This window comes from Neomonachus schauinslandi, chromosome 13, assembly GCF_002201575.2.
Source record: "Neomonachus schauinslandi chromosome 13, ASM220157v2, whole genome shotgun sequence".
Lineage (NCBI taxonomy): Eukaryota > Metazoa > Chordata > Mammalia > Carnivora > Phocidae > Neomonachus > Neomonachus schauinslandi.
The window spans coordinates 91339060-91340235 of NC_058415.1; the positions used below are offsets into that span (position 1 = coordinate 91339060).

Consider the following 1176-nt stretch of genomic DNA (forward strand, 5'->3'; position numbering starts at 1 on the left):
CGCTGGCCTGTGGCGTATTCAGAGCTTGAGGGCCCTTGAAAAAGAGGATATGCGGGGAGAGGCTTTCCCTGAACGGCCTCACCCACCTGAAGGCAGGTCCTCCCCAAGAGCCTGGACGCCACCCCTCCAGGAGTTCTGCCAGCCAGCCGGGAGGCCAGGGGTGACCCCACACACAGACAGCGGTCCCAGACCACCAGACCTTTGAGGTTCCTCCGAAGCCGGGTCCCCTCTCCTGAAGCCAGGTCCTCTCCCCAAGGGCCTGCCCCTCTCCTGCCCCAGTACGATGGCACCTGGGCCTGCAGGCTAAGCCACCTGGGGCAGCTAAGACACCTGTTTCCCTGCGCGTCTCCCTGGCGAACCCGCAAGAGGACGTTCCTTAGACACAAACAGGCAGGCTGGCCTTTCCCCGCACACGGCCCGGGGGCCTTCTCCTGGGGACAGTGTCCCTGCCCAGGGGAAGCGAGGCCCATTACACCGGACGCTCGTTAAGTAGGGCGTGGGGCTGTGTCGCCTCCGGCTGGCGCCTCAGGAGGAAGTGGCCACTGGCGTGAGAAAGCAAGCCAGAGGTCAAGGTGGGCGGCCGGGCCCACAGAAGGCAGGGCGCTCCTGCGGCCGCGCAGACCAGAGCCATGGAGCGGGGCAGAGCTGCCGCGGCCACCGGGCCCGCCGTCACGCTCGCCATCGTGCTCTCGTGCACTGGGGCCTGGGCCGCCGCCGCCAACAGCTGTCCAGGTGAGTCAGACGCCGGGTGAGCCGCCCGGACATGGATCCGGTGCTCGGCAAGCCGGCAGCCTCCACTTGCATGCCAGCCTCGCGCTCGGCCCGCCGTGAACATTCCTGCATAGTCCTCGTGATAGCACACATTAAGTGTCATTTTCCAGAAGAGGAGGCTCGTGGGCAAAGAAGGAGAGGCAGCCCCACCCAGAGGGGATGGGCGCTGCTCGGAAGTCAGACCCACTGGGCCCGAACCCTGGCCTGTGCCGTTGGCAGAGGACCCTGGACAGGCATCCTGCTTCTCCGGGCCCCAGGGTCCACGAGCCGGGGGCGATCACCAGGGTCCACGAGCCGGGGCGATTCACCAGGGTCCAGGAGCCGGGGGTGATGACCAGGGTCCAGGAGCTGGTGGGCGATCACCAGCCTCCCTGAGCCGGGGGGCGATCACCAGGGTCCAGGAGC

At 67.3% G+C, this 1176-nt stretch overlaps 1 protein-coding gene across 1 annotated transcript in view; it reads left to right on the forward strand.

Moving 5' to 3' along the window:
- Positions 1 to 629: 629 nt before the first annotated feature.
- FCN2 (ficolin 2) overlaps positions 630 to 1176 on the forward strand; it is a 6565-nt gene continuing 6018 nt past the window's right edge. The window contains exon 1 of the mRNA XM_021691547.1: positions 630 to 732. Coding sequence (XP_021547222.1) covers positions 630 to 732 — 103 coding nt within the window. The remainder of the gene's footprint in view (positions 733 to 1176) is intronic.